Source organism: Eriocheir sinensis, chromosome 37, assembly GCF_024679095.1.
Source record: "Eriocheir sinensis breed Jianghai 21 chromosome 37, ASM2467909v1, whole genome shotgun sequence".
NCBI lineage: Eukaryota > Metazoa > Arthropoda > Malacostraca > Decapoda > Varunidae > Eriocheir > Eriocheir sinensis.
Genome location: NC_066545.1, coordinates 14,779,951 through 14,807,916, shown reverse-complemented (window position 1 = coordinate 14,807,916; position 27,966 = coordinate 14,779,951). Strand labels below are relative to the sequence as shown.

The 27,966-nt window shown below is 42.2% G+C and overlaps 2 protein-coding genes across 3 annotated transcripts in view; both read left to right on the top strand.

The window, feature by feature from the left end:
- Window positions 1-7,234, top strand: part of LOC127008333 (apoptosis-resistant E3 ubiquitin protein ligase 1-like) — a 44,120-nt gene extending 36,886 nt beyond the window's left edge. The window contains exons 6-8 of the mRNA XM_050880219.1: window positions 26-210; window positions 929-1,009; window positions 1,195-7,234. Coding sequence (XP_050736176.1) covers window positions 26-210; window positions 929-1,009; window positions 1,195-3,213 — 2,285 coding nt within the window. The 3' untranslated portion in view covers window positions 3,214-7,234. The remainder of the gene's footprint in view (window positions 1-25; window positions 211-928; window positions 1,010-1,194) is intronic.
- A 1,367-nt stretch (window positions 7,235-8,601) lies between these two features.
- Window positions 8,602-27,748, top strand: LOC127008325 (DNA polymerase delta catalytic subunit-like). Of its 2 annotated transcripts, XM_050880208.1 has the most exons (25): window positions 8,602-9,344; window positions 9,764-9,842; window positions 10,203-10,302; window positions 10,484-10,610; window positions 11,075-11,247; window positions 11,685-11,950; window positions 12,651-12,753; window positions 13,473-13,581; window positions 14,013-14,042; window positions 14,741-14,907; window positions 15,505-15,650; window positions 16,176-16,275; window positions 16,886-17,022; window positions 17,613-17,778; window positions 18,390-18,598; window positions 19,068-19,227; window positions 19,610-19,711; window positions 20,061-20,156; window positions 20,797-20,934; window positions 21,548-21,720; window positions 23,460-23,715; window positions 24,372-24,501; window positions 24,863-25,002; window positions 25,967-26,094; window positions 26,446-27,748. In XM_050880208.1, the coding sequence occupies exons 2-25, from the start codon at window positions 9,787-9,789 to the stop codon at window positions 26,540-26,542; spliced, it is 3,309 nt and encodes a 1,102-aa protein (XP_050736165.1). In that variant the 5' UTR covers window positions 8,602-9,344; window positions 9,764-9,786; the 3' UTR covers window positions 26,543-27,748. The 2 variants fall into 2 exon arrangements, with proteins under 2 accessions (XP_050736165.1, XP_050736166.1); XM_050880209.1 differs by lacking the exon at window positions 14,013-14,042.
- Window positions 27,749-27,966: the final 218 nt, after the last annotated feature.

Below are 27,966 nucleotides of genomic sequence, written 5' to 3'. Positions count from 1 at the left end.
TCACTCAAACTCCACCCTTTTCCAGTGTTATGTGGTGTGGGGAGTGTGGTGATCCTCGGGTTGGTGTGGGTGATGACTCGACGCAGCGCTCCAAAGCCGGGTCTGCTCCACCTCTTCACTGGAAAGTACCTCCACCCCCAGCGCTGCTCCACCACCTTTCAATGGGAGGACCCTGCGCCTGTTGGTACCACCGTCTCCTTCACCGTCCAGGTCTGTGGCACTCCCTCATTCTCATCCTACTCCTTACTCCTCATCTTACTTTCATTACTGTTTATCCTGCTGCTCCTCGTCCTTCTCTTCCTCCTTCCCTTCCTCTTCCACTGCCTCCTTCCCTTCCTCTTCCACTGCCTCCTTCCCTTCCTCTTCCACCGTCTCCTTCATTGTCCAGGTCTGTGGCGCTCCCTCATTCTCATCCCCATCCTCATCCTACTTCATGGTAATCGTCTACTTCTTACTTCCATTACTGTTTATCCTCCTTCTCTTCATCCTTCCCTTCCTCTTCCACTGTCTCCTTCATTGTCCAGGTCTGTGTTGCTCCCTCATTTTCATCCCCATCCTCATCCTACTCACTGTTCTGTTGTCATCTACTTCTACTGTTACTGATTGCCCTGCTGCTTCTCTTTCTTTGCCTCCTCTCAGTCTCTGTCACTGTCCAGGTCTGTGGTGCTCCCTCTCCTCAGCCTCATCCTACACTCCTTGTTCTGTAATCTTATACTTCTGATACTGCTAATACATATACTGCTCGTCCTGCAGCTCCTCCTTCTTCCATGGATGTGATAAATAAAAGACATTGACCGTACACTAAGGAGAAGAATCTAAAAAGAGGGGGACAAATATACAGCGAGGAAACAATATGTGGGAGGGAGTCCATGGTAGCTCTTACTAGTCACACAACAGCCTCCATACTACTTTTGGTTCTTGTTTGCAGTTCTTCCAGAGGAATGGCCGGCCGTACCCAATCAGTGATGCAGACGGAGTGCTGGTGGAGGTGACGCAGGGCATCCACAAGGTGAATTTCAAGGGAGCTGCTGTAATTTTATTGATTTCTTCTTTTTTCATGTGCAGCCCTTAACTCTGGCAGGGTTTCTTTTTTTCTCATTGCAGTAACTATCTTTTCATTTGAAGGTAATAAAAATCAATAGTATTGGTGTTGAGTGCCTCCTAACCAAAGGGTTCTTCTTGGGTGCATTGCAGGTTGGAGTTGTGACAGAGCTTGGAGGGACGGGGGAGACGGAGATCAACACTGCTCGGTGCAAGTTCACGGCACGGCAGGCCGGCCAGTACAAGGTGTCCATCCTGCTGGCCAACCAGCACATCCGGGGCAGCCCCTTCGTCAAGCACTTCCTGCCGGGGCCTCCAGACCCCAGCAAGATTGTGATGGTGCAGCATTGCTCCACTGTGGTCTGCACAGCGGGGCAGCCTCACCACATTCTCATTGAGCCTCGGGACCAGTACCACAATGTGTGCTCCTTCCCGCCGGGGCGCCCCGACACCCACAGCTATGCCATCTCCGTGGTGGAGCTGGAGGGGGGTTGGACGGTGGACCCGGGGGCAGTGATCCTCTACGACCACACGTCACGCCGGGTCAGCATCCAGGTGACCCTCCAGCACCCCGGCTGCTACCGGGCCCACCTCACCTACCGCTCCACCACCCTCACCAATGGGACCTTTGACATCATCGTTCTCACAGCAGAGGATTCTCAGCGTGTGCAGCGCACGGTCAGCCGGCGGGCACACGAGGGGCACGAGGCAAGGCTCCTGGCCTACAATGGAACCTTGCTGAACAAACCAAAAAAGGTTTACTGTTATGTGACTCCAAAGCAGCTTATCATCAAGGAGTTCGTGCTGAAACTGATCCCCAAACGAGTTTGCACCTTCAGGCTCTGTCCCTCCACCAAGTTCCTGTTCACCGGCACCAACAACCAGAGCGGGCTGCCCACCATGAGCATTGATGACGGCTGCCAACCGCTGGTGTGTCTTGCGGGCCGTGACCGCAACGTTGTGGCTGCCACCTTCACACAGTTTATGCTCAAGAATATTGGTGGCTCAGAGACCTTTAAGGACAAACAAGATCATTTCTACCATGAGGTGCGAAAGTTCCACAGCAAGCGCATGCATGACCGGATCCCAGTGACAGTGGTGCGTGAACGCCTGCTAGAAACTTCCATGAAGGCCACCAAAAGTTTTACTGTTGCTGACTGGTGTAGAAACTTTGAAGTAACCTTCCAGGGAGAGGAGGGCCTGGACTGGGGCGGGCTGCGGCGGGAGTGGTTTGAGTTGATATGTGCACAACTGTTTGACAGTGAGAATGGCCTGTTTGCCAATTTGCACGAAGGACGGCAAGCCTTGGTACATCCCAACCCTGACCGTCCTTCTCACCTCAAACTGAAACATTATGAATTTGCCGGCCGGGTAGTGGGTAAATGTTTGTACGAGTCAGCCCTGGGCAGCGGGTACAGACAGACCGTCCGGGCCAGGTTCACCCGGTCCTTCTTGGCTCAGCTGATTGGCCTGCGGGTGCACTACAAACACTTTGCACAAGACGACCCAGAGCTGTACACATGCAAGATACAGCACCTGCTGGAACACGGTGTTGACCGACTGGATGACCAGCTCTTCTTCACAGATGAAGTGTTGGTGCCTTCAGGCCAGGTGCGCACCGTGGAGCTGGAGCCCGGCGGAGGCTCGCGCCTCGTCACCAACGATAACCGTCTGCAGTACTTGGACGCCATTGCCCAGCACCGCCTGGCTGCCCGGGTGAGGAACGAGGTAGAGGCTTTCCTCTCTGGCCTTAACGAGATCATCCCTGACAACCTCCTCTGTATCTTTGATGAGAATGAGCTGGAGCTCCTCATGTGTGGCACGGAGGAGTACAGCATTGCAGACTTCAGGGCCAACCATGTTGTCAACGGCTCCTCCTCTGAGTTTGGCCGTGTTCTTTACTGGTTCTGGACGGCCGTTTCCAACTTTACAGAGGAGGAGATGGCCCGTCTGCTGCAGTTCACAACAGGCTGCTCCAGGCTCCCCCCCGGAGGCTTCTCGCAGCTCTCCCCACACTTTCAGATCTCATCAGCCCACACCTATGGAGTGCTGCCCACAGCCCACACCTGCTTCAACCAGTTGTGCTTGCCAGACTATGACAGTTATGAGCAGTTTGAGAGAGCACTACTGCTGGCCATTAAGGAAGGATCAGAGGGCTTTGGCATGGTATAATCTTCCTTGCCACAGCCCAGGTTTGCAGTGTAGGCTTTTACACCTCAGTTACCTTCCTCTCCTTTTGGGTTGTGACTCTGTGGGAGAGGAAGGCGAGGAGGGCAGAGCCTGTGGACGATGCTATAAACACAGATTCTGGTTTACTGACATGTGGCCTTTTCTGGCTCCGTTGTTTCCATTTTAGTAACTCAACCTCACCATAACAACTGAAAGTCCTCAAGTGAGCTGCTGTGGTGGGTGTGGGTGTGGGCGTGAGTGTGTGGATGTGTGGGGTGGATGGATGCGTGTATGTTAGGAGGGATGCTTTTGTGTGCACATGTATACATGTCTGCATGTTTGCATTAAAAACAATGAACTTGAACTAGAAAACCAAGCATAACGAAGTTGTCCGTGCTGTGATAGCAAACTTCATCCTCTTGAAGGGCATAATATTAAAGAATTGATTGTTACCTCAGTGCATTGGGTTTGTAGTACTTAAGCTCCTGAACTAAAGTGATGCATGTCAAGAATGAACTTCATGGAAAAGTTATCAAATATGTTTGTTCCATTTTCTCACCGTTAGAGTAAACAGTAGAGTGAGTGCTGCTGCTGTGTGTAGTGATGGCAGGAGAAGGAGCTTGTAGTGCTGTGTACAGTCTGCTCCCACACTGAACTCTTGAATGTCTGAGGTTTGAGCTCTCCATATTACTTTGTGGTTCAAGTAGTATCATGTGCAGAGTGTGGTAGTGGAGTGTAGGCTGCAGTTATCAATGAATATGGAAAGTTCTTTCATTCCAGCATGACATTAGCAATCTAGCTCTCTATCTTGTTTGCATCTTTAGACATATTTACCATGTATATTTGGGTATTAGTTGAGCACTCAGATGATATATAATGAGTCAAATATTTTTGTTTCCTTGAGATTATTTATAGCATAAGGGAGACAGAGCAACTTTTCAGAGGCAAGAAACATGAAGAATGTATTGATGGTTAATTACTAATAATGTAGTTTATTGCATTCAGACACCAAACAGCACTCTCTGATTATCAAGTTTTGTTTATGTTCAGACTGAAGGTGCTGGCTCAGATTTTTTTACATCATCATGTGAGCGGCACCGTTGTGGTATTCATGACAAATCTTTCTCAGACGGTGGAAAGCTTGCCATGCATTCATGACCTGCTGAATGTGACGCCAACTTATGCCCAGGTATATGTAGTAGTTGTTATTAGTGATGAAATGTAAGAAAAGTAAAAAAATAAGTGACATTGATGAAGCGAGTTTGACGGCCCATTGCCGGGCACAGCACTGTCTTTCAATCGTCTGTAACTAGAGTATCTTGAGCACAGGATATCTGCACTCACTTGAAGTAGATCACATTCCAAACTGTTGACCAAAATAGATTCATTAACAAACTGTTATGTCCTGTAATGATAGAAGTACTTGCAATTATATGTAAGTATGTAACATAAACGTTGTCTCGCATATTCCAAGAATATGGAGTCAAGGAATTAGTCTTTTTCTTACTCTTTAGAAGTACAACAATGATATCTATTGGTTGACACTTGGTGTGAAGGGTGTGAAGGTTCAGCCCTGGAGTGGCGGCGAGAGAGGTGAAGCATCCACAGCCAAGGATGATGGCGGAGGAGCCTCTGTGAGGAGTCACCCCAAAGGCCTAAACACGAGACAAAATGATTGAAGCCAACACACACTCTAAGAATAATATGAATTATTCAGTAAGATTAACACTTAGTCTTGTGAGCCAGACAGACACAAACATGGGGCAGTGAGTTGTCTGTCATCTTTGATTCCACTGATCATGTGCACTTTGTGTCTTCCAGTTAGAGTGGACCACTGCCAACAATTTGCAATGTAAATGCAGTTACCAAGCACTGTTATAGGGAGATCCCTAAGAAGACTCATATATCACTTGATTTTGTGAAACATAAATCAAACAAAGTTAACCATATCTTATAGTCTAGAATTGTTGGTGAAGTGCTTTATTGTATTGACAGAATTTATGTACAGCTATACGTATGTACCAAATTTTCCTTGTTTAAGAGACATATATATTGAAGAACCAAGCTTAAAAGAACACAAGTTTCTTAAAGATTAAGTCGGATTGGTGTAATTTTATATTATTTCTAAATCATTGGTGACCAGTGAGGATCAGTCGACAAAACTGTTTGGGAGAAGGAAGAAGTAAGCGCTCGGTTCTCAAAGGCAGCAGCTGATTTGCTTGTATTCTCAGTAATAGTTCTGTGGCCTGAGGCTTGTCAAGTGTTATGTTTAGTGCCATCATATTGTTAAACAAGTGTTCATGGGCTGTTTTTTATGATCATGTTTTCTAAACTTTCTGTCACACACTAAATTCTGGTATTAATTTTATCTTGTAACTCAAGCTTTCCTCGTCTTTGTTTTTCACTGTATGCACGTCGTGTTGATGTGCTTCCTGGAGCAAAGTGCAGTCCATTGGCTAGCTCTCATAGGTGTGATATTTGCCTTCACTGTTGACAGACCTTCAGAGGAACAAGTTCATCTCAAGCGCCAGGCCTGACTCTGTGATATCTTTGGAGCTTTGGAGAGTGTGTCGTATATATAGTTTGGTTTAGCACAGCCTGTACACATATATGATCAAAGGAGCAATCTCTTATTTTTCTCTCATTTAGCATATCATGTATTGTTAAGGAGCACTCAAAATATTATTAGTAAGTGCATATAATGCATCAAATTGAAACTTTATTGCTTTCAATAACTTTTTTTATGAGCCAGCTTATGTTTTGAATCTTTGCTTGGTATTGTTCACACAAACACCTGTTGTCTAGCATCATGGATTTTGAAGCAGCAATCAAAGTATCAGTTTTGAATGCTTAGAAAACCTAAGCTGAAAATATATGTTGTTTTCAGCAGCAGTGTATCTGGTCAAAGGTTTTGTTATTTTTATCAACTTAACATGACAATATTTACACATGTTCATGTTAATTCAGCCAGTTAATATTGACTAACTAAAAGGACACCAGTGACAATAGGTTTGCATCCACGTGGCATAATGATATCCTTTTCTTCATGGTAATCAGCATTCCTAAGTTAATTGCATTTAAATAGTATTTGTATTTATATTTGTAATATGTTAAGTATATTATTTTTCATCATACTTTTTCTGCTCAGGGTTTTGGTCCTTACCTGTAATTATTTTGTTCTGCATTTTTGCTTGCCTGCGTGTCTGTGGTCATAGATACCGGACCCAGCAGTGTGTGTGGCTGTTGTTGATGCATTGTCTGGAAGGATCAGTTCAATTCCTCTCTCTGCTCTCATAACTTACAAGACAAAAGTAAGCAGCAGGGGTGTTGATTTTATAGTCAACACCTTGATAGTTTTGAAGTCTCAGTAGAAGCCATAGCCATAGAGCAGTAAAGCTTTCAGTGAAGCTGTCAACTAACAAGGAAATCTGTCCTTTTTGAGACTTGTTTTCCTTATGCACTATTAGTGTGTGATAACCATGTCAGAATATGAGTAATGGATGATCCTCACATTCTTGTCAAACTTATTTTTGGATGGCATTAATAATATTGTTTTTTGGTGAGTTTGTCATTTTGCTGCATCACCAGTGGCTGTCATTGGAGATGGAACTGTCGTGTGTTTTATTGGGTGCAAAGGATCAGTTATGGTGTGGCAGAATGAAGCAACTTCCTTTGCTTCATATGAGTGGATTATAGTCAGTTTTGTTTCACCAATACATCTTTACTTTAGTTATTCAGTAGGCACACATCTAGTCATTGAAAGTTACACACACACACACACACACACACACACACACACACACACTGTGAAACACGTTTTCATGTAAAATATAAGTTTACTTGATATAAAAGCTAATGAAGGATCTATTTGCGATTCTCAAAACACAGCAAGCGAGTCATGTATATATAAAGTGTATATTCCATAGATGTATACTGCATATTTATTTCTTGTATAAAGGTTTCATTTATAGGGAAATGCTTGTTTTTTGTAAGACTTTATAAAATATAAAAAAATTAAGTTTGAGTTATGGCTGAATTACCTTCATTGATAGGCCACACCTTTATGTATCATGACATGGAAACATTACAATTATTTTAGCCTGCAAAGAAATAAGTTTTGACACACACACACACACACACACACACACACACACACACACACACATATATATATATATATATATATATATATATATATATATATATATATATATAAATAATCGCCTATGGAAAGCTTACCAAGATATTACAGAAAAAAAACCCTTTTAAACAGGTGAGAAAGATGTAGGAAAACACAGCACTGAATGGTCCTTTATTGATGGAAAATGGTAAAGGTAAAGTTTGGGGTCTACACTAAAGCTGCGCGTGGCCTCGGTGCTCATATCTGTCCCATATTGGCCTTGAGCCTGTGGTGGGTAAGAACCCATCGCCATCACACTGAGACAGGGCCAGTGTGACATCCGGGTTGTCATAGTTTCCCTTCCTCAGGTTTCCCCAAATAACCCAATTACTGACCATCGCGAAAGGGAGGATGAACTTCTTGGTGGGCTACGGGCTGACTGCTCGGGCCGGGATTCGAACCAAGGCCCACAGAATCGTACCTAAACGCGTTAACATCTATACCAAGGAAGGTGAAAGGCAATGGGTGCAGGGGCCGGAATGGATGTCAATGAACTCGAATTACTAGATTTTATCATGATCTTAGCAAGCGTATATGAGGAATTGGTTCGATTCATCAATATATTATTTTCGTTTATTTTTCGTGTTTTTTCTCTGGATATTCTTGTCTGGGGAGCGACTCGGGTAGGCACTAGAGAGGCTTCTTTTGAGCTTTTCCGCTTTGTATCTTCTTAGGTTCTTGGTACTTTACACTTACATACTTCACTACGCTAGTTACTTCACTGTGCACACTTATACACTTTGCCCTGCACTGAGCTCTGGTTTTTTTTCTGATTGATTGATTGATTGATTGATAGTTGTTTATTGTTGCAAGTAATAATAACAAAATAATAAAACAACAAAGGAGAAGGGAGGAGCATGCCATCATTTTTCTGTACACTTTGCTACCCTGACTTTGCTTTTGACTTTTGCATTTGACTTTTCTGTCCTTTTGTTTGTTTCCACTATTACACTTTTCTTTTTTATTCCTCTTTCATTGCTATTTTTAGCTCTTTTTTTGGCAAGGTTTTGCCGCGCGCGGGAACACCTCCACAAAAAGAAGAACTCCGTAGCGGGACGGCTTTGTTAAATATACGTATACAAGACCAACCTGAAGAGACTTTACCCATAATCTTGCTCTCTACAACATTTAGGTTTATAATTCATTGAAAATTATATGTGTTTGTAGTCTGTAAGGATGTAAACTGACTTGTTATTGCAATCCCTAGACGAAGACTGTACCCCTGGTGTAAACAAACCCCGTGTGGAAGAGCCAAGAGTCAAAAAAGTCTTGAGATTCTGCTGTTTTTGTTGAATAATACGCACACGATGAATAAGCAGAGTGTGTGAATAAGCAGAGAAGAGGATCAGCAGGAGGAGGGCCTAAAAATTGGTATCAGTCAAAGGGAGAATACTGAACAACATACATAGATCAAGATACTCAAGAATCCGGAAGTCTGGAGGTTCTGCTGTTTTTGTTGAATTATACGCGGACGACGAATAAGCAGAAGAGAGAATCAGCAGGAAGAGGACCTAAATATCGATACAAGCCAAAGGAAGAATACTGAACAACACACATACTCCAAAATCCCAAAGTTTTGAGATTCTGCTTTTTCTGCTGAATAATACGCACACGATGAATAAGCTGAGTGTGTGAATAAGCAGAAGAAAGGATCAGTAGGAGGAGGACCTACAAATCGATATAAATCAAAAGAAGAATACTGAACAACATACACACGCTCTAGAATCCCTGTACCTATAAACATATCCCGTGCAACTATTCAACACCAACAACAACGCTCATAGTCTGCAGAAGAGTGTTAACTAGCCCCCTAAAATACTCCAGAAGAAGAAGAAGAGTGTTTTAATCTAATTTTGGGTTCCAGTAACTCATGTATGAGAGACTGAAGTGCCTGTTATAGTGTGATGGAAACCTACACTTAGAAATACAGGAAAACCTAGTACTTCACACGCAGGTTAGTCCATGTCGAGAACTAGGCCCGTATTCGCAAACCTTTCACCGCCCAAGTACACATATTTGACAAGGCTTTCATAGGAGTTTTGGGCATTTCCAGGGGTAGTTTAATGACCCTGGTGGTTGTGTGACCCTTCCTCTGAAACATAAGCGTTAAAACACATTCATGAAAACCCGATTAATCTCCTTTTCGGCCCTTAGAAGTAGTTTATTTTTGTGAGAGGTGGAAGCGCCTGAGTATTCCGACCCTGGCTGTTCTGTCTATTTTGTTTCTTTTCATAGGAGTTGCTGTTATAAAGATCTGACTTGTGAGAAATCTTAAGCCACCAGTGACATCGTGGTCGTAGTTAATGGTTCTGATAATTTAGTATACTGTAATTTTATCATGGTGTGTGAATTCCCAAACTATTCCTTTGACAGGCTGTTCAAGGTAACCCTCCAACATGGACAAGAAACGACCCCAAGCCAATGGGCACTCTGCTCCTCCCAAGAAGTCACGGTGAGTGTAGTAGTTTAATTCCATCTCATTCGGCATTTTCCTTTCAATCCCTTCCTCTCATTTTCTTATTCCCATTTCTCAGTACTCAATATGATTTTATCTCATTTAACTTCCTCCTTTCAACCCCTTTCTCTCCTTTTTCTTGTTCCTATTTCTTAGTATTCAATGTTGTTCCTTTCTATTCAGCCCTCCTCTCAATCCCTTTCTCTACTTTCCCTGTTCCCATTTCTTAGTACCCAATGTAACTCTACTCCAGATAATACCAAGTTAAAATGTTGGTTAGTAATTATGTTATACTTGTAACAAACGTGGATTTTTCCATCATTTAAGAGATGTACAAAACATTGTCTTATTTCACAGGGCTGAAAATGATGAGGAAGATATGGAATGTGATTTTGACTTTAATGGCGTGGACTTCGATGAGGAGATGACCAGCCAGGAGAGTGATGAGCCAATAACAGTAAGAAATCTTAATATATGTTAACACTGGTCATTAAGCATTTACTCCATCTGGTGCAAGGTGGTAAAACTTTATTGACTTCTTTCTTATTTATTTTTCACAACTTTTGAAATGAATCCCTTCAACCATTTATTTATTTATTTTTATTTATTTACTTAATTAACTTTTTTTTTTTTTACAGAATGGAGGAAGAGTAGTAGTGGAGGACGAGGATGGTGAAGGTTCCTGGGCCCGGCCTCCCCTGCCCTCCTTCAACCCTTCGCAGGAATCCCTCATCTTCCAGCAGATAGAAATAGACTACTATATAGGTAAGGAAAAGGAAGGAAAACACCATTTCATCAGATAATCAGAGGTGATTGAAGGTGTCGTGAATTTGATATATATTCTGTGTTAGAGCGTCAAACCTTGAAAGTTCAGAGCTAGGGTGAGGCAGTTCAAACCCCAGTGCCGCTGCATCATGTCAAGAAGAGCATACAGTTTTAAATGCCGAGCCAAAACCATCAAACAGTGACCCTATGTTATGAGCATGGGTAAAAGGTTTCAAAAGGTTTCAATACTGTTAAGAAGAATTTAGAGTTACATACATTTTCTATTTTTTTTTTATCATTGCATTGTGAAAAGTGTATAACCATGTAAATTCTGTATATCTTGGTAGTCATTATATTACAAGGATTTGATAATGGCAGCATCCCCTCCTCTCTCGGGTTAATTCTTGGTAGTCATGAGGTTACGAGTTTTTTATGTGCAGTAACTCATCCTTTTCTCTCCCCAGGCCCCCCTCGCGCCGGCATGCCAGGGCAGCAGAGTGGAAGAGTGCCAGTGATGCGCATGTTTGGGGTGAATGATGCAGGCAACTCAGTCTGCTGCCACGTCCACGGATTCTCTCCCTATTTCTACGTCACCTGTCCTGCAATTTTTAAGGAAACTCACATGGCAGACTTCAAGGTAATTCTGGTCATGCTTTTTTTTTTTTTTTTTTTATTTTTGTACGTGTACACCTATTTTTTCTTGAGGGGCCTAGATGGTAGTCAGCCCCAGCCCGTCATGGCACAGGCAAGTGTTTATAGTGGCGCCATCTTCTCTTGCTTGCTTGCTCTTTGTACTAATCATAATGGCACACTTAATCTACCTCATAACTATAATTCCACCTATTTTAGACTGAATCCAACTCTTTTAATCCACTGTATTTACTAATTATCCTTTCAAGTTATTATTCTTGGCAATTTTGTTTTCCAGGCCAGTCCTTTGTTTATGTTTGATTATATGTATTTTGTTTTATCGATCCTTTTCTTTTCAACCCTCTCCTCTCATTTCTCTTGCTCCCATTTCTTAGCACCCAACGTAACTCCATCTCAATCACCTCTCCTTCTTTCTCGCCACAGAATGCACTGAATAAAGCACTGCTGGATGACATGAAGAGCAACCGAGAGCGTATCACCGACCCAGTCTTGGCGGTGGAGGTGGTGCAGCGCGAGAGCATTTACGGCTACCATGGCAACCAGTCATCCCAGTTCCTCCGCCTAACCCTTGCCTTGCCCCGCCTCATTCCTGCTGCTAAGAGGCTGCTGGGCGAGGGCAAGGTGTTCGTCCCCAGCTTAGGCACCCCTGTTTATGAAGCCTATGAGTCCAACATTGACTTTGAGATCAGGTATGTACAGCTAGTTCTTGGCCTGACCTGGTGTGAAAAATGGTGTTGGATGAAGTGGAGTGTTGACTTGCTGCACGACGTTGTGTGTTGGGTTTATGTGTGGTTCAGTATTCATTGTTTTTGTACACCTAAATTAGTCAAACAACAGTGAAATCTATACATCGACTCACAGTGTACTTGTAAATGCAAATCAAGACGCCTCTCCACCCCAAATTGACCTCTCTTTTGGCCATTCTCTACTTCTATCTTTTTTTTAGGAGCAGCATTTAGTGGGCTTTTTTTCTACACTTTTTTATGCCCTTGAGCTGCTTCCTTTCCTGTTAAAAAAAAAAAAAAAATGGGTAGGTTTTCCTGATGAATATGCAAAGAATAATGAACAGGCCACCTCACGGAACCTCTCCACACCTCACCGGGCCACTAGGCAACACTGCTTTACCGAGGGACTTTTTGGTGGTCTTAATTCATGTTATGGTCACTTTAATATGATTCATTGATGGCCAGGAAACAAGGGCCACATTTTTATATAAACTGTGCATGAAAACTGATGATATATTTTAATTTATTAAGAAAAAGGTACATGTTTTTAGGTATTCATTCATTATGACATACGTGAATAATTTCGGGCAATCCTTCAAGTACCATATATCCATACTCGAGGGTGACAATAAGGGAGTGAATATGTGCTTCTCGTCTCATCAAGGTTCATGGTGGACACACATCTGGTGGGCTGCTGCTGGGTGGAGCTTCCCCCCAAAACCTGGACTATCCGCAACACAGACCTGCAAACTCGCTGCCAGCTGGAGGTGGGTGGGAAGGAAAGGGACTCACAGAACCTTAAACTCTGAGGAACCTGTATAACCCGACAGAGAAAAACATAAAACAGTAGAGTTAGTGTACTGTTACGGACAAAAATTCCAGTCCTCTCTTTTTCCTCATTTAATCTTAAGTCCTCTGAAATTCTCTCTAAGTAACTCAGTAGCTTCCTTCCCTTCAGCAAGTCACATGGGGTGGGAGAATGGTGTAGGGTGAGGAAGGGAGAGAGAGGGGACTGGGTAATGAACTGGTGAGGGAGATGATTGACATGCCAAGCAGTAAGGGGTATCATGTCACAATGTCGCCATATGACCACTGTAGTTGCGGCACCATAACTCTGATCTTCTTTGTTTAATGTCGTTATTTTCCCTTATGGGGTTAGATGGTCTTTGAGTCTCCCACTCTTGATGATTGTAGACTCTCCTCCCTAATGTTCTTCTTTCTCACGTCTTCCTCCACACACCGTCTCCAGGTCCTCTTCGGTCTTCCAGCTGGTCTCCTCCCTTCTACCTCTACCTTCAAAGCCATGACTCGATACCCCAATAAACCAAGTCACAATGAGTTTATAGAGCAATGCAGATAGATATTGTTTTGTCGACAACTGCATTAAACTAGAAGAGACTCCCATTAAAGCCAGAGTGATTCCAGTGCCTTCCTTCTTACTTATTACTTACTTTCTTATCTTATCCTTTGTTGGCTCCTTCCACAGGTTGATGTGGCCTGGAACAAGTTCTGTGCCCATGAGCCAGAGGGAGACTGGTCACGTGTGGCTCCTCTCAGAATCCTTTCCTTTGACATCGAGTGTGCTGGACGCAAAGGTGAGTTGTGGTCATCCTCATTTAGTAATTAGACAGGATAAACTGGGTTGTCAAATATAAGGATATGCAATGTACAGCAGGAAATGCATCTGTTCGCATCATCTTTGAGCTACTCTTGTCATGGTGAAAGCTAGAACTGTACTTTTATCAGTCATAGAACTAATAACAGACAAAGTTTTAAGAGGCATCATGTAATTGTAAGGGACTGCTCATGATTCAACAAAGATTAAGTTCAATAAGTGCCTGTGAGAGTGTCAGAGTGAGAGTCAGAGTGTCCAACCTTATTTTAATGATGTACAAGTGAGTGCCTGTGAGAGTGTTAGAGTGAGTGTGTCAGTGACCGAAAGTATTTTAATGATATACAAGTGAGTGTCAGAGTGAGTTTCTAAGTGACCAACCACATTTTAATGCTACTCGTGTTCCCCTACAAGTACTGGACCGCCAGGGAAGGGTCATTAACTGTGAGTAGTGTTGTGGCGTGTGGACGTGTGCATTTCTTTTATTTGATTGTTTAATTACTTGCATATTTGTTTGGCTTGTAGTGCTAAGAATTATATATTTGAACTGTGTTGCAGAAACTTGTGTGTTAATGTTTGTACTTTCTGCTCGTCATTATTATCCTGATTTTGAACTTTAGGCTTTTTTGTTCTCACTTATTCTATCCTCACAAAAGGCTCACACAGTCCTCGAGGAATATTTGAGTTTATTTATTTGTTTATTTATTTATTTATTTTTATTTTTTATTTTTGCCTGGTTTTCCTCATAATACATGGCTGATGAAGGAACCCTAATTTGTCCCCTGTGGTGTTGTGATGTTTCTGTATATAACGTATTCTTTTACCAGAGGTTGACGGCATCACTGGAATCAATCTCAGTTTGGTGGAAATTATCACCCAATTAAGAATAGACTAGTGCAAAAAAATCCCATCCACTAAAAAAACAAAAAAAACAAAAACAAATTGAGTCCACCAAACTGAGGAATTACTAGACACATGTATATTGGTGTGAAGTGTGAGGGCTCCTAATAGATAGAAGATAATGGTGGTGTGTTCATTGATACTTGTATGTAATCGAATAGCTGCAATAATCAAATTGAAGATGATGAAATGTGTAACTTGCATTCGTATGTTATATTTATATTGTTACGTCACTGTCACAGGTGTGTTTCCGGAGCCCGACAAGGACCCAGTCATCCAGATCGCAGCGATGGTCATCAGGCAGGGTGAAACTGAGCCCTTCGCCCGCACCATCTTCACTCTCAAGGACTGCGCACCCATCGTGGGGACTCGAGTGCAGTGCTTCAACAAGGAGATCGAAATGCTGGAGGCAAGTGTCATTATAACTCCTCAATAGGGCTTGTTAGGATGACGAAGTAACCTATTGGAGAACTGAATATAAAACCTTCCAATCCTTTCATTCATGCTGATTGTCCTCTTCTCACAATGATGCAATACTTAATACATGGGGTCAGGGCTTGAATAAGGTGGATATATTCAAGTTCAGAAGAGGGATAGGCAAAAACTGGCTCGTGAACAGATTGGAGGATGAGTGGAAGAAACCGAGTGGGTATGTAGTTGAGGCAAAGACAATTGAGACCTTTAAACAGAGATGATAAATGGAGTAGTCTCTTTACATTTTTGCAGGGTCGTGGGGTCGGACTCAGAATCGCAGGAGTTGCCTAAGTACTTTTCGCCAGAGTCGGAGTCGGTAAAAATATCCCCGACTCCAACTCCTGTACGATACGTGTGATATTTTGTGGCTGGGTGTGATATGGTGTGTGGTGTGGCTGGGTTTTGTTTGCCTTCCTACTGCAGAAGAGGGAAGAGGGAGAAGGGGGTGGAATCGGAGTCGTAACCTTAAGATTCTTGTGTATCCTCATATTCACTTTGTCGAGGCTGAACCTTGCATGTCGGTGTCTTGCAGAGCTGGTCCAGGTTCGTTCGCCTCACGGACCCCGACATCATCACCGGCTACAACATCAACAACTTCGACCTCCCGTACCTCCTCAACCGTGCCAATGCCCTCAAGTCCAGCACCTTCCCCTTCCTGACTAGGGTGAAGGATGCCAGGTACAGTATCAGATAGCATTGGTATTGTTGAGTGAAATTAGATTGGCGAGATCGTTTCTGCATTGGATCCCTCTAGTCGTTTCCTCCCCGCCACTCTTCCACACAGTTCCAACACCTATCTCTTCCTCTCAGTTGTTATCTATAGCTTACATATGAGAGGAAGAGCGGTGGAGTGGAAAGGACCTACGGGAACCGACAGAAAAATTATCTCGCCAGTCTGGTTTCACTAGTTTAAGATAGAATTGGTCATTAAGCACGATACCTTCACAGCTCCAGATGTCTTGTTTTGGGTATCACATGACATTGGTATTGTAGTTTAAGATAGCATTGGGCATTAAGTACAAGACCTTCACAATACCAGATCTCATGTTTTGGGTCTCATGGTCTGAATAAAATTTGTTGTTCACGGAATTTTCCATCCATACATGACCGAAATGCATGATCACAAGTTGGCTTTTATACTTAACTCTTTATGCAGGCTATTCCGACCTGGTTTTCATGATGTACCTTACTTTGGTTCCACAGGTCGGTGATCAAGGAGGCAGTGCTGCAGAGTAAACAGATGGGCCGACGAGAGAACAAGTCCATCAACATTGACGGTCGCTGTCAGTTTGATCTTTTAATGGTAAGACCCAGGGAGGTAAAGCATTAGAGGAGCGTTGAAAAGTAAGTGACTAATCCAGAAATTGAAAAATGGATCAGGCAGATGTTGTAGACGAGAAACAGATCTTTAGTTTTAGAGTTAGAGGAACAGTGAAAAGTAAACGAGTAATCCAGATATTGAAAAAAAGGATCAGTGAAATGTAGTAGACGGGAAACAGATCTTTAGTTTTAGAGTTTGAGGAATAGTGAAAAGTAAATGAGTTAGCCAGATATTAAAAAAAGGATCAGTGAAATGTAATAGATGGGAAACAGATCCTTAGTTTTAGAGTTAGAGGGGCAGTGAAAAGTTAACGAGTAATCCAGAAACTTAAAAAAGGACCAGTAAATTGTAGTAGATGAGAAACAGATCTTTTAGTTTTATATTCTTTTTCTCCTTCGTTTATTGTCCAACTTCTCTCATTCTTAGGGTCACATTTACACTGATCCTCCTCCGTCTTGCTCGATACTCTACTAATCCTTCCTCTATTTACATTAACATTTGATTCTTACAGTTTTTATTATATTAATGAACACGTAGAAATAGAGACATTCATCATAAGAACAGTGCTAACACCATCTTCCTCTTGTGACAGGTGTTGCTGAGGGACTACAAGCTGAGATCCTACACACTCAACGCCGTGTCCTACCACTTCCTACAAGAGCAGAAAGAAGACGTCCATCACTCCATCATCTCAGACCTACAGGAAGGGAACCCTCAGACCCGCAGGAGGTGAGTGGAGACTGGCAGCTTGTTATCCTTTCCTCAACACTATGTTCAGGATTATTAAAGAGAACTGGGCAGGTGTAGATCGTCTGGCAGTCTTGGTCCTGGATTGGCACTATTTATTAACTAACAAAACCCTGCTAGTAACCTATTGGCGTAAACTAGTAACCGTTTGCACCCAAAGAAGAATGCTATCACCATATTGGGTCTAGTGTTTTCATATCTGTGTTCTGGTGATAAGGACTTCCAGACTTGAAAAAAACATCATATTTTACAATTTTACACAGAAATTATTAGTATGTGTGTCTGAAATCAACTGCTAAGGTCTCCTGAATACTAATAGCCCAATGTTCTATAATCCAAGTTGTCTAGAAGCATAAGTAAGGGGAGTTAACATTATATTATGGGACTATGCTTTGCCTCACATCATCCAACTTCATATTGCCACACTAAGAGAACAAAGTATTTAGTGGCCTCTGTTCCTATTCTATCATGTTGTTGCCTCTCCTAACACTCTACTCTCCTGGCTGGTCTTGTCTTTTGTTTTTTGTTTCTGTTCCTGTGCCGTCCAGCCTTCAAACTAAGCTCCTCTTCAGGTTGGCTGTGTACTGCCTGAAGGATGCACTGCTCCCCCTGCGCCTCTTGGACAAGCTCATGTGTGTTATCAACTACATGGAGATGGCGAGGGTGACGGGGGTGCCTCTGTCCTACCTCCTGACACGCGGCCAGCAGATCAAAGTTGTTTCTCAGCTGCTTAGAAAGGTGTGTGTCTCTTCTTATCTGCATTACAGTATATGACAATGTAACTATGGAATGAATGACAATATATATATGAAACTTTTCTAGTGTTCTTTCTGGTACATAACTGACTAACCAACTAGCGGGGAGTATACACAAGGAGACACGTTGCTTCACTCACCCACCACATCACTATAACTTCTTTTTGTGGTAGCGAAGTATCCTGTTTCTTAGCCAGAGACAATGTATGGGACCTGGCGTTCCCCTTGTCATAGTAAAGTTATCAGTCAACATATCCATCACATGAAGTGTCTATGTGGTAGCGTCTTGGTTGACCATGTGGTAGAGCAATCCTTCCTCTTGTGGCCCATTTTAGATGTGGCCCCAGGCTTGAGAGGCATTGACATAAGAGGAGGATTAAAAGGGGAATATCTTGTAGTTTTGGCTTGATTTTGAGGTTCATAATGCAGAAAAATGATCAAACTTTCACCAGGGTCATAAAACTACCCCTGGAAATGCTTGAAACTCCTGCAAAAGCTTGTCTGCTTGGGTGCCGAAATGTTTAAGAATGTGGCCCATGACTGATAAGTTAAAGTGGCATTGAAGTGTGACCTGAAGTTATTTATTTATGACAGGCGGTGGAGCAAAACTTGGTGCTGCCAGTTCACAAGGGCGCCGGGGAGGACGAGTACGAGGGCGCCACCGTCATCGAGCCTCGCAAGGGGTACTACAGCCAGCCCATCGCCACCCTGGATTTCTCGTCTCTGTACCCGTCGATCATGATGGCCCACAACCTCTGCTACACCACCCTCTTGGCCTCCCCCAGCAAGGCTCAGGAATATGGGTGAGTGGGTGTAGGTGGGTGAGTGGGTGTGGGTGTAAATTAAATAATATGCAGTTTATTCAGAAGAGGCATATTTGTTCTTTTTTTTTATGGGATTGAAGGGATTATTTAGGGACAGTTATCAAGGAGTTGTGGTTCATTGGAAAGGCATGTTTATCAAGTGTATCAAGGACTTTGTTAAGGAATTGCTGAGGTTATTTAGGGACATTCATAAGGTGGGAGCTCCTAGGAGCAGGCGTCGATGAAATGATGATGATGCTATCAGTGACGGCAAAATCCGTGCCAATTGCAGCGGACGGGTCAAGAATATCTGTCAACCTCAGTCTCGGTCTATTTGAACACAGTAACACATGGTTGGTGGATGGATTCTGCTTATACTACCTCCTATGCAACTATATTTATGACTTATACCTTAATACCTACCTCCTATGCAATTATATTATTTACTTATTGATTGGATGTTCTGCAGCCTCTCCCCAGAAGACTTCATCAAGACTCCATCCGGGAACTACTTCGTCAAGAGCCACAAACGCAAGGGACTGCTGCCGGAGATCCTTGAATCTCTATTGGCTGCCCGTAAGAAGGCCAAGAATGATCTGAAGAAGGAAACCGACCCCCTGAGGAAAAAGGTACAGGAGGAGAGACTAAGTGGATGAGAAGTTTGTAGAGATGACGGCGTTTATGTCAACTTAACCATTAATCGGGAGGAGTTTTCGGTTAGCATTTTTAGACACTTCCACCTCTCTCTCACGTCACCTATTACCAAAGGCTGAATAGGAGATCAGTCAGGTTCTAACGGGTGTTTTTTGAGGATCATGGTACAGAACAATGATCAAACTACCACCAGGGTCATAAAACTACCCCTGGAAATGTTTGAAATGCCCACAAAAGCCCTGCCAAAATGTTTGAAAATATGGCCCATGATTGATAAGTTGGCATGTGTTTTGAGGAGGTGGAGTCAAGAGTGATGAAGGAAGAAGAGAAGTGAATCTATTAACCACTTTCTTGCAGGTGTTGGACGGCAGACAGCTGGCCCTCAAGATCTCGGCCAACTCTGTCTACGGATTCACCGGGGCACAAGTGGGGAAGCTGCCATGCCTGGAGATCTCGCAGGTGGGTGTGGGTGTGGGTATGCATGTGGTGTGTGGGTGGGTGTGGGTATGGATGTGGGTAGGTTATAGGTGTGGGTGTGTAGAAATAGATAATATACAGTTTAATAAGGAAAGAGATTGATGATTTTTACCTTTCCTGTTTCTCAGGACTTTCTTCCATCCTTGCGTGTGTATTTAGGATTAGGATTAGATTATTGAGGAATTGTGTTTTACCTTTCCCCAGAGTGTCACATCAAGTTTTCCTTCTATGACTTGAGTTTTTGGTTTCTCAAGATGCTTACTCTCCAGCCTTGCGTGTGTATATAAGAATGTGTATGTAAGAGTCAGTGATGATGTTAACCTTTCCCCAGAGCGTCACCTCCTTTGGCCGCACCATGATTGCATTCACCAAGGAGCAGGTGGAGGAGAAGTACACCATCGCCAATGGCTACACCCACAATGCTGAGGTATGGAGTTTTGTCTTAATGTTCTCTTTGGCAGGCTTTATTATATTGAGTCCTATGGTGCAATCAGGTTTATGAGTTCACTACCAAGTTCCTACAGTGCAGTTAGGTTTATGAGTTCACTACCAAGTTCCTAGAGTGCAGTTAGGTTTATGAGTTCACTACCAAGTTCCTAGAGTGCAGTTAGGTTTATGAGTTCACTACCAAGTTCCTACAGTGCAGTTAGGTTTATGAGTTCACTACTAAGTTCCTACAGTGCAGTTAGGTTTATGGGTTCACTACCAAGTTCCTACAGTGCAGTTAGGTTTATGAGTTCACTACCAAGTTCCTACAGTGCAGTTAGGTTTATGAGTTCACTACCAAGTTCCTACAGTGCAGTTTGGTTTATGAGTTCACTACCAAGTTCCTAGAGTGCAGTTAGGTTTATGAGTTCACTACCAAGTTCCTACAGCACAATCAAGTTTAAAGGTTCACGAAAAAAAAGTTATGCTCGCTAAAACTTCCTCTTAGAGAGTTATAAATGTCAAGATCTAAATTGTATTCATTCCTATAATATGTAATGAAAACAGCAGTCTATCAGAGTTCTTTGGTTAGCATCTGAAATTCACCTTCTTGAATAATGGTTTTCAATGTGGCTTTACAGGTGATCTACGGAGACACAGACTCCGTGATGATCTTGTTTGGGGTGGAGACGGTGGCCGAGGCGATGGAGCTGGGGAACGAGGCGGCAAGCTACGTATCTGAAAAATTTGTGAAGCCTATCAAGCTGGAATTTGAAAAGGTTATCTTTTTATTACTATTATTATTATTATTACCATAAGAGACGAACCAGGTAAAGAGGGAGGAGTGCTGACACTTTAAGCTACTTGTTCAGCATCCCCCAAACACCTGAGATGCCAAGAAAGAGAAAATGAAAGTAAAAGCAATGAGTTTGTAAAAAAAATCAATCACCTTCCTTGACCCAGTAACTGTGGGGATCATGTTTCTTAAAGGTCTACGCGTCTTAGTCTAAGCGAGAAAATGAGAAAAAATCATCACTCACGCAAACCATTTCATAATATATATCAACGCATTTGTGATCAGTTTATGCATCATCTATTTTGGGGGTTTATATCATGGCAAAAATTTGGCCTGTTGCTGGTACACGGTAAAGCCACAAATTTGGCCTGTCACTGCTACCGGGTTAAGTGTTACATTAAGATCCATCTCATCACACTGGAGTTAATTCATCTTTTTTATATATCTATCTAAACCCCAATAGTGACTGCCTGATAGCAATTGCAGTGGGAGGGTGTCACTCATTGCTCTTAGTCATGGAATAATCACTTGTCTTTGAAGGTTTAATCAAGTAAAGCTGGATATAAATAATCTAATCTCACCTCTGTGTCTGGCAGGTCTACTTCCCGTACCTTCTGATCAACAAGAAGAGGTACGCAGGCCTGTACTTCACGCGTGCTGATCGCCACGACAAAATGGACTGCAAAGGCATCGAGACTGTGAGGCGTGACAATGCTCCCCTCGTGGCCAATCTTATCAACACTTGTCTGCAGAAGATCCTGATTGAGAGGTGAGTCTAGTGCCAGTACCTGTAAATTCACTCATCTGGCAGCTCCAGCTTAAAATATGAGTATATAATAAAAACCCTATGTGCTCTAATGAACTCTAAGCAAGCTGAGAGATAGATGTGCCATCTGCAGCAAATGGGTTAAGTTTAGGGTATTATAGGTTAGGTTAAGTTTAGGGTATTTTCAAACACATAATGGCCAGCCCCTTATGGTATAAATCAACAAAGAATGACCTCACTCTTTTGTATAGAAAGTCTCATTAGTAAGGAAGCATATATGAATTTTCTGAATCAAGACCTAAAGTAACTGTTTGGGGTTTTGTTAGGTTAAGTTTAGGGTATCTTCAAACACATGATAGCCAGCCCCTTATGGTATAAATCAACAGAGAATGACCTCACTCTTTTGTATAGAAAGTCTCATTAGTAAGGAAGCATATATGAATTTTCTGAGTCAAGACCTATAGTGTTTGTTTTGGTTTTGTTAGGGTATGTTAGGTTAAGTTTAGGGTATCTTCAAACACATGATAGCCAGCCCCTTATGGTATAAATCAACAAAGAATGACCTCACTTTTTTGTATAGAAAGTCTCATTAGTAAGGAAGCATATATGAATTTTCTGAGTCAAGACCTATAGTGTTTGTTTTGGTTTTGTTAGGGTACGTTAGGTTAAGTTTAGGGTATCTTCAAACACATGATAGCCAGCCCCTTATGGTATAAATCAAGAGAGAATGACCTCACTTTGTTGTATAGAAAGTCTCATTAGTAAGGAAGCATATATGAATTTTCTGAGTCAAGACCTATAGTGTTTGTTTTGGTTTTGTTAGGGTATGTTAGGTTAAGTTTAGGGTATCTTCAAACACATGATAGCCAGCCCCTTATGGTATCAATCAAGAGAGAATGGCCTCACTTTTTTGTATAGAAAGTCCCATTAGAAAGGAAGCATATATGAATTTTCTGAATATAGACCTAAAGTAACTGTTTGGGGTTTTGTTAGGTGAGGTTAGGTTAAGTTTAGGGTATCTTCAAACACATGATAGCCAACCCCTTATGGTATAGATCAACAGAGAATGGCTTCACTTTTTTGTATAGAAAGTTTCATTAGAATGGAAGCATATATGAATTTTCTGAGTCAAGACCTATAGTGTTTGTTTTGGTTTTGTTAGGGTATGTTAGGTTAAGTTTAGGGTATCTTCAAACACATGATAGCCAGCCCTTTATGGTATTAGTCAACAAAGAACGACCTCACTTTTTTGTATAGAAATTCTCATTAGTAAAGAACCACATATGAATTTTCTGAGTCAAGACCTATAGTGTTTGCTTTGGTTTTGTTAGGGTATGTTAGGTTAAGTTTAGTGTATTTTCAAACACATGATAGCCAGCCCCTTATGGTATAAATCAACAGCGAATGACCTCACTTTGTTGTTTAGAAAGTCTCATTAGTAAGGAAGCATATATGAATTTTCTGAGTCAAGACCTATGGTAACTTTGGGGTTTTGTTAGGTTAGGTTAGGTTGAGTTTAGGGTATCTTCAAACACATGATTGCCAGCACCTTATGGCATAACTCATCAAAGAATGACCTCTGAATATAAATCAGAATACCCAAACACAGTATTCAAATGTATTAGAATACGAATACTCCATCCCTGGTTATGACGCTGTGGCTCCATACCCCAATTAACCAATCAGTGTACCTTTCAGCAAGTAACACCCTTCTCATATCAATCAAATGTCCTCTGTTGCAGGAACCCATCAGGAGCTGTGGACTATGCCAAACAGGTCATATCAGATCTGTTGTGCAACCGAGTTGATATATCCCAGCTTGTAATCACCAAGGAGCTCACCAAGACAGAGAAGGAGTATGCAGCCAAGCAGGCCCACGTGGAGCTGGCCAACAAGATGAGGAAGAGGGACGCTGGCACGGCCCCCAAACTGGGCGACCGTGTGCCCTATGTAATCGTGGCCGGAGCGAAGGGGACGCCAGCCTACGAGAAAGCAGAGGTGAGTTATGTTCAGGTTTGTTGTGGCTTAAGGTCCTTCATCATCATCATCATCATCTTCTGTTTAGGTTAGATGGTCAATGATATGCTTCCAACTATTAGCTTAACCCGGTAGCAGCGGGGATCATGTTTCTAAGCAAGAAAAATGAGAAAAAATCATCACTCACACTAACCATTTCATAATATATATCAAAGCATTTGTGATTAGTTTATGTATCATCTGTTCTTTGGGGGGTTTATATCATGGCACAAATTTGGCGCATCGCTGCTACATGGTAAAGCCACAATTTTGGCCCGTCGCTGCTACCGGGTTAAGTTCTTTCATCACCATCGTCATCATTTGTTTAACGTCAGATTTTTCCATGATCTCTTGTGAGGTTAGATGGTGGACGATACGCTTCCAACTATTGGCTTACGTTTCTCTCCACAGATGAATTGTTTTGCTCTAATATTTACATTCATGAGGTTAGATGGTCAATGATCCTCACTCAACTATCGGATGTTTCTCTCCACATATGAATTGTTTTACTCTAATATTTACATTCATGAGGTTAGATGGTCAATGATACACTTCCAACTTCAGTTCTTTCCATATATGAATCACCTTACTCAAGAATTTATATGCTTGATAATGCTTCTCATGTTTCTCTTTTCCAGGACCCAATATATGTGCTAGAAAACAGTCTCCCCATCGATTACGAGTACTACCTCTCCAACCAGCTCAGCAAGCCCCTCCTTAGGATCTTCGAGCCAATACTTGGGGAGAAGGCGGAATCCCAGTTGCTGAGTAAGTTGACCTGGGATACATTACTTTAATTTCTTCTTTCACCTAGTCTGCCCTTAACCCGGTAGCAGCGGGGATCATGTTTCTTAATGGTCCCTCTAAGTGAGAAAAATGAGAAAAAATCATCACTCACAAACCCTTTCATAATATATATCAAAGCATTTGTGATCAGTTTATGTATCATCTATTTTGGGGGGGTTGTATCATGGCACAAAATTGGCCTGTCGCTGCTACACGGTAAAGCCACAAATTTGGCCCGTCGCTGCTACTGGGTTAAGAACACCATTATTCATATATTTCTCTCGGTCACTGTTGCCTGTATCACTCGTATGTTTCCTGAAGTCAGCCCACTCTTTGTCCACAGAGGGGGACCACACTCGTTCCCGCATCATCGCCCACAGCAAGGTCGGCGCAATGGCTAAGTTTATCACCAAGAAGGCCTCGTGTGTGGGCTGCAAGGTGCCGGTTCCCTCCGCCTCAGAAGCACTCTGTAAACACTGTAAGGTGAGATGGTTGGTCTCGTCTGTCAGAGGTACCTCCCACACCCTTTATAATCTTGTCAGTGAGTATTAGATGGGAGGAGTGAAGGGAAAATAGGAAATTAACACTTGCAGGGAAGGGGGAGTGCGGAGGAATGATTAACCCCTTGACTGCGGATTTCCTACAAGAAGACATCACCGAGCTACAGGAATGGAACAAAAAGTGGCTGCTGCAATTCAGTGAAGAAAAATGTAAAGTAATGCAGCTTGGGAGGGGAAATCCAGTATACCAGTACCACATAGAAAACACTCCACTATCCACCACAGAGGCAGAGAAAGACCTGGGAGTATATGTTACCAGGCTACCAGTGACGGCAAAATCCATGCCAATTGCAGCGGACGGGTTAATGATGAGAGGATAATACAGAGGCTATTTGTTTGTGACTAACGAGACTTAAGAGATCAAAACATCCAGCACTGATTGATGGATTAATGAATTGAAAGTATGTATTCATCATAACATATAATAAGATGTATTTGAACTAGCAACCTCAAGGAACAATGGTGGTGGGTCAGTGTGTAGGAGGAGGTGTTTCAGATAATATAGTCGGCGTACACTAAGTTGGTTCAGAAGCGCCCCGCCCTCTCTTCCATAGCCACGGGAACTGATTAGTTGGGTGAAAGGAGCTTGGAGTTAGGAGTCAATATCATTATGGTGGAGGGTGAGGGAGGGGGTTAGGCTTCTAGATCAGCATGATGTGCAATAAGAAGAATGTATCAAGACAGCTCTCCACCCAAAATTGACCTCTCTTTTGGCTACTCTTTACTTTTGTCCATTATAGGAGCGGCAAGTAGCTTTTTTTTTTTTTTTTTCCACTTGTTGTGTTGCCCTTGAGCCGTCTCCTTTGTTGTTAAAAAAAAGTGACTAATTATTGTTTTGGGTGCAATGTAAAATCCTAATGAGTTTGTTTTCATGTTCTGTACCAAAGGCTCGGGAGAGTGAAGTTTACATGAAGCAGACCAACGCCCTCGGAGCCATGGAGCAAAAGTTTTCAGAGCTTTGGACGCAGTGCCAGAAGTGCCAAGGCTCCATCCACGAGGAGGTCATCTGTACCAGGTCAGTCAGGTTCCTCGGTGCTGTTTGGTCCTCTTTTACCATCTTATTTGTGGTGCTGTCAACTTATCGCATATACATTATTACTTGACTATATACATTACTTTATTTCTTTACTATATACATACTTTATTTCTTTACTATATACATTACCTTATTACTTTACTATATACATTTCTACTTCACAATATATATCACTTAACTTCTTTACTACTGGTATATATATTACTACTTCACTATATACATTACTACTTTCACACGCCCAATCATCCCTATACTTTATTTTTTATTTTTAATGTACAATGCTTTAGATGAGCCAAAAGGACTGTAATGGCATTCTCTTTCCCTCCACAGCCGAGACTGCCCCATCTTCTACATGAGGAGGAAGGTGCAGCTGGAGTTGGTGGAGCAGGAAAAAGTGCTGCAGAGGTTTGGCAACCCGTCCTGGTAACGGGTGATGTGTGAATGGAGTGTTGGCTGCCCCGTGGGTGTAAGTCTCAGGATACAGAAGAAGGAACAAGTTTTCCTATTTGTATATTTGTTAGAGATGCTGTATGACTGTAAGTGCCTGAAAGCTTGTCGAGAGATGCTGCAAATTGCTTAGAACTTTCCACCCATTAAGAGAAAAGATACATTTTATACCAAGAAGTAGGTTGGTTATAGCTTTAGTAACTTTGCTGTGATGTGTGAATAATAAATTAATATTTTTTACACCAAGAACTCGACACTATTGATGACAGTAAGCACTCTATGTAAACCAATTTTCATTTTAGATATCATAAAATATTGTTAGACATTTTGCAGTGAAAAAGGACGTTTGTCTTTACAATATTGGCGAAAGCACTCTTAGAGGTATATTGTTCTCCCATCCGTGGTAAAATTCATCTTATAGGTATGTGATAATGAGAGCCTTGTAATACTGACAATGAAAATGAACTTGTGTTAGAATAGCAATATCAACTGTTTGGCCAAATAAGAAGAGCCTTGTTATACTGGCAAACGAAGATGAGCTTGTGTTGAAATAGCAACATCAACTGTTAGGCCAAATAAGAAGAGCCTTGTTATACTGGCAAATGAAGATGAACTTGTGTTAGAATAGCAATATCAACTGTTTGGCCAAATAAGAAGAGCCTTGTTATACTGGCAAATGAAGATGAACTTGTGTTAGAATAGCAATATCAACTGTTTGGCCAAATAAGAAGAGCCTTGTTATACCGGCAAATGAAGATGAGCTTGTGTTGAAATAGCGACATCAACTGTTAGGCCAAATAAGAAGAGCCTTGTTATACCGGCAAATGAAGATGAGCTTGTGTTGAAATAGCGATATCAACTTTTTGGCCTAATAAGAAAAGCCTTGTTATACCGGCAAATGAAGATGAACTTGTGTTAGAATAGCAATATCAACTGTTAGGCCAAATAAGAAGAGCCTTGTTATACCGGCAAATGAAGATGAGCTTGTGTTGAAATAGCGATATCAACTTTTTGGCCTAATAAGAAAAGCCTTGTTATACTGGCAAATGAAAATGAACTTGTGTTAGAATAGTACTATCAACTTAGTACTTCCTGTGCCCTGTGTCACCTGGGGAAGGCCTGGCAGGACTTGGACACTTTCTTTGTATCTCATTCAGGTCACATTTTATAAAGTTTTATATAAAAAGTCATATATTTCCATCACCCTTTACTTGAGCCAGCTTATTTATTATTATTATTATTTTTTATTGAAGCAGCAAGCAATAGCTCCTCTACAATGGGTGCTGGATGGTAATTTGATCTATGGGTCTTTGCCTCAATATTCTTTATGTCCTTGGGGGCTTCGTGGTGCAGTGGTTAGCACACTCAGTTCACAACAGAGAGAGCCTGGGTTTGATTCCCAGG

Excerpts from the sequence above, each read along its gene's own strand:
- LOC127008325 (XM_050880208.1), top strand. The coding sequence starts at position 9,787 with ATGGACAAGAAACGACCCCAAGCCAATGGGCACTCTGCTCCTCCCAAG. Across the intron at positions 11,951-12,650 it reads AACATTGACTTTGAGATCAG|GTTCATGGTGGACACACATC; the intron begins GTATGTACAGCT and ends CGTCTCATCAAG. Across the intron at positions 20,935-21,547 it reads TCAAGCTGGAATTTGAAAAG|GTCTACTTCCCGTACCTTCT; the intron begins GTTATCTTTTTA and ends TGTGTCTGGCAG.